Source organism: Triticum urartu, chromosome 3, assembly GCF_003073215.2.
Source record: "Triticum urartu cultivar G1812 chromosome 3, Tu2.1, whole genome shotgun sequence".
In the NCBI taxonomy this organism is placed as follows: domain Eukaryota; kingdom Viridiplantae; phylum Streptophyta; class Magnoliopsida; order Poales; family Poaceae; genus Triticum; species Triticum urartu.
In genome coordinates this window covers 154,453,903-154,458,059 of record NC_053024.1, presented here as the reverse complement: position 1 = coordinate 154,458,059, position 4,157 = coordinate 154,453,903, and the positions used below count along the sequence as shown (strand labels likewise).

At 48.9% G+C, this 4,157-nt stretch overlaps 1 protein-coding gene across 1 annotated transcript; it reads right to left on the bottom strand.

Annotated features, from left to right (window-relative positions):
* Positions 1–371: 371 nt before the first annotated feature.
* On the bottom strand, positions 372–1,218 carry LOC125548203 (protein STIG1-like). The gene has a single exon (XM_048711870.1). The coding sequence runs from the start codon at positions 1,094–1,096 to the stop codon at positions 710–712; it is 387 nt and encodes a 128-aa protein (XP_048567827.1). The 5' UTR covers positions 1,097–1,218; the 3' UTR covers positions 372–709.
* Positions 1,219–4,157: the final 2,939 nt, after the last annotated feature.

Sequence of the window (4,157 nt, the reverse complement as noted above, 5' to 3'; positions counted from 1 at the left end):
TTTGGCTGTTGTGGACACTGGACAGACACGTCACGTACTAATGCAAATGCCACATGCAAATGAGTTGATTAAGTTGACCATGGGAGGCATCTACGTTAAGTACTTTCCCGTTTGTACGCGTCCTAGGTCCTAACTAAGACCAGTTCTATGAATTGGCAGTTTGTAAGCAGTCGTACAAATAATGCGAATGGCATGTACATGCCTACTAGTCTATACAGAAAAAAAAGAATATTCAAGCTAGGTAAAATACACAGAATCGATTGTTAAATCAAATAAACATTCATTGGAAATGTTTCCACTATTCGGTATACATAAAAAGAATCCATATATACATATGTATTGATCGAGCTACGGGTACCCAAAAAATCATATATGTATAACACATTACAACATTATTCACTTTATTAATACCACGTGACCACTTTGTATTTATAGTATGTAGTCCAACAAATAAAACACGTAAATCATGAGACGAACATAGGGACGTATAAATCATCTGTACCCTTTTTTTTGTATACATATGATCGAGGAGATCAACAATCGAAATACCTTAAACAATTTGGACTTCTTAAGATGCACTCACGTAGTATATACGCACTGCCGAATTTATTTCTTGGTCATGCATGATGGGTGCAGAACTGTATATGCGTGGCCGCCGATCACACCGCACGCACGCATGGCGGGCATGGCCGGCGTCGCCGGATCGGCATCACCCCGCGTAGTCGCACATGCCGAACTCGCACTTGACGGAGTTGGCGCACTGGTTGGAGCACTCGCCGCAGTTCTTCTGGTCCTTGAGGAGGTCGACGCACTTGCCGCCGCAGCAGGTGTCCCCGTACTTGCACTTCCTGTTGCAGTTGCCGCAGTGCTCAGCGCTGGACTCCGTGTCGGTGCAGGTGCCCTTGCAGCACGTCTTCCCGGGGCTCAAGGGCTCCAGGCACACCGACGGGGGCTTCCTGACGCAGTCGAAGTAGGACAGCGGCGGCGGGAGCTTGTCCGCAAGGAAGCGGCTCCGCCGGAGCGCGGGAGGCGCGGCGTGGGCGACGGTGATCGTGGCGAGGGCCAGCGCCATGAGAAGCATGGTGGCTCTCCCCATGGTGGTGGGGTGGCGGTGGAGGGGGAAAGCTTAGGGTCGTGGCAGTGCGCTGCTGATGGCTTGTGGCTCGGCAGGTGCTCTATGAGGAAGGAAATGGGGGTTGTAGGGAGGGAGGGGCAGTGCTTATAGTATGGGCTAGACGGCAATGGCGAAAGTCAAAGGCGTCTCGGCGCATGCATATGCCTGCCCATGGTTGATTTGCACGGCAAAAGCCTGGAGTGCAGGGAGGGAGTGTGCGCAGCAAGGCTGTGGGCTGCAAGCTAGCTCGCTAGCCGGCTCCTGGTTGATTTCTTCTCTGCCTCTCGTCCAACTTTAGCATGATCCATGCTTGCGATGGCGATCTTGTGCGTGCGTACGTACGCGTTGCCGCCTTTGCAGGCAGAGGCGGAATATTCTTGGCAATTGGCTGCCTGGTCATTCACACTCCTGAAGATTTGACACGTCTGCCAGATTTGCGCAGGGGTTGACTATCTGCAGTAATAAAATCGTGGCGCCTGCCTAGCATGCAGCTCCCTCCAGGGGCACTTTGTCGGCGTTGCGAGCACAAGGAAACTCTTTCTAATGTCTGCAGGCATGTTACTTCGGTATGCAGTGCACGGCAAATGGGTCCAGAAGCACGAAATTTGTTTTGAAGCATTGTTGATCCGGTTAGAAAGATACGGTAAGTAATTGTTAGTTTTCCATCTCATCTATGGTTCAGCATGACATTTGTACTGATTGATCATGTAGTCCACATTCGACAGGTTTAGAACTCCCCTGGCTTCGGATTCCCTTCAGGTTTGATCTAAGAAACCCAACTTGACATGTTATTAATTAGAGAAAGGAATTAGCTGAAGCCTTAAACGGCTTGTACTGCAGGTTGACTCACTTTGTCAGCAGGAGAAGTTGATGCTACTGTCCGTGTGATGATTGCGGTATAATCCCTGTAAAAGAAGCATCATTGCCTTTCCGGAGAAAGGGGAGATAACGGGCAGTACAGATTAAAAAAGGCATGTTGCAGAATAAGCTTCAAAATGTTGTTTTCGTACTTCAAAATATACCCAACAGTAGCCTGAGCCTCAGCAGTAGGAAAAACAGAGCATGATGTGCTCCATGACATTATGAACTGAACTGGGAAAATTTCTTCAACGAGCGTGCAATCCAAAGTTACAGTATGTAGCTTGTTTTTTCTTCTTTCGAAAATAAAGCTAAGGTTGAATTTCTTTTTGAAACAGAGGCAAAAACTTTGCCTTTTTCATTATGAAGAAGATAGTTGCCCAGTTAATTGCTGAAAAAAAGGGCAAAAATCAATACAATCAGGGTCAAGCGCACACTATACTCAAGTAGTCAACAAGGACACCGTGGATGGCACCTCACAACAAGCCAACCCACAAAACCTCACACGAACTGCTCCCAAAATAAAAAACACCAAGAAAGAAATATATATAGTGGCGACTAACATCTTATAGACTTGTCCCTCATGGCGGCACTTATTTAACTTGTTGACATTCTTGATCTTCTTTGCCTTGACAAGGCGATTCAATCCCTGGGTGATCGAAGGCACGACAATGAGGCCTTTGATCAACTCGGTGAAGTCATGCAAAGTGTCACCGTCTCTTGTCGCAAAAAACACATCCCTTGCAACATCCCGTACTTCAGAGGAGGTAGAACTAGCTAGGCCGAACTCTGTGGCCACCATCGGTGCATCTAACTCCAAAGTCGTCAGCCTCTTAGTGTCGCCAAGTCCTCAACACCTTGGTCTCCATGATTTGCCACCAGCATCCCATGCACACTATCAGATGCCTCCGTCCTCTCCAATAAGCTGGTCGCACGAGCTAACCACAACACAAAGAGTCCTCAAGCTTGCGCAAAGGGCAGAGCGCCAACTGTATCATGATTTGAAGTTCAAAACTAGTCGAAACAAGCATAGAGTCGTTAGAATTTGCCACAACCTCATGTTAAGCACAACCTCCACCAGAAGCTTCAACAAACATCACAGGCTCGAGGACTTCAACATGCATTCTAGGAGCAACAACGAAAGTCCAAGAGTGCCCACCAGAGGATGGACATGGTGGAGTTGGAGAGGCACACGCATGGCGATGAGGATCTTTGACGAAGGAGAGGTGAAGATAACAGTCCCTCTCACGGCGCCCACAGCGGAGACATGTTAGGAATTGAATCGGGTCAGCAGGAGGAAGCCTTGTGGCCTGGAGCCAAATAGCAGAAGCATCTACCATGAGTTCTTCGTCTGAAGCCGCCGGCTTGCTCCAGCCTCGCAACCTTAAAAGCAAAGGATTGGGGAGTTTGGCTGCAAGTCTCATGGACACGAGGATGACACTTTTGACCCACAAAAAAAATCCAAGGACCTTCCCCAAGCAGAGCATCCACAACCACTGCTAGATCACTAGTAGGCAACCCAGAGCAACATGAAGTGGATAACACACAATCCATAGCAGCAATCATCGTCATCGGCGCCAACTTCCCCATGACTGCAGCGCCAGAAGTGTGGCCTTCGGCGACGGTCAGTGGAGTACTCGACATGAACTCGACATCTTCACCCATCGACAACTACAGAACCAAGATAGCAACGCCATCCCCATAACCGACATTGGAGCAAGGCAGAAGTTGCACGTCATAGGGGACGAGACCAAGAGTGGCTGCCGGCAGCGACAAGGGGGTCCACCCCACTTCATCCTCTCCGTCAACGATGGTGCACCAGGAGTTGGGCCTGGCCCCGAGCAACACCTCCATCACATCATCAGGAGCAGGGCACTTGCTAGCCAGAGTCAATGCGAAGATGGGATCCAGATTCAAGTGATCTGGATCGGGTGGGGGGAGTCCAATGGGGCTTGATTATGTACATCACTAAAACCTCACTCTTTGGAAATTAATCGCTAGCCCCCAAATTTTTTTTCAAAGCACGACAACCGTAATTTCAGGTTGATTATGTCCAGTTGTGTTGCCTCGAACATGAGAATCGTATTGTTCGCATATTGACATGCGAGATCCCACCTCCACCGATCAAGTGCGATACAACCACTCGCAAGCGACCCCTGTGCTTAACCGAGTCAAGGATTGTGGC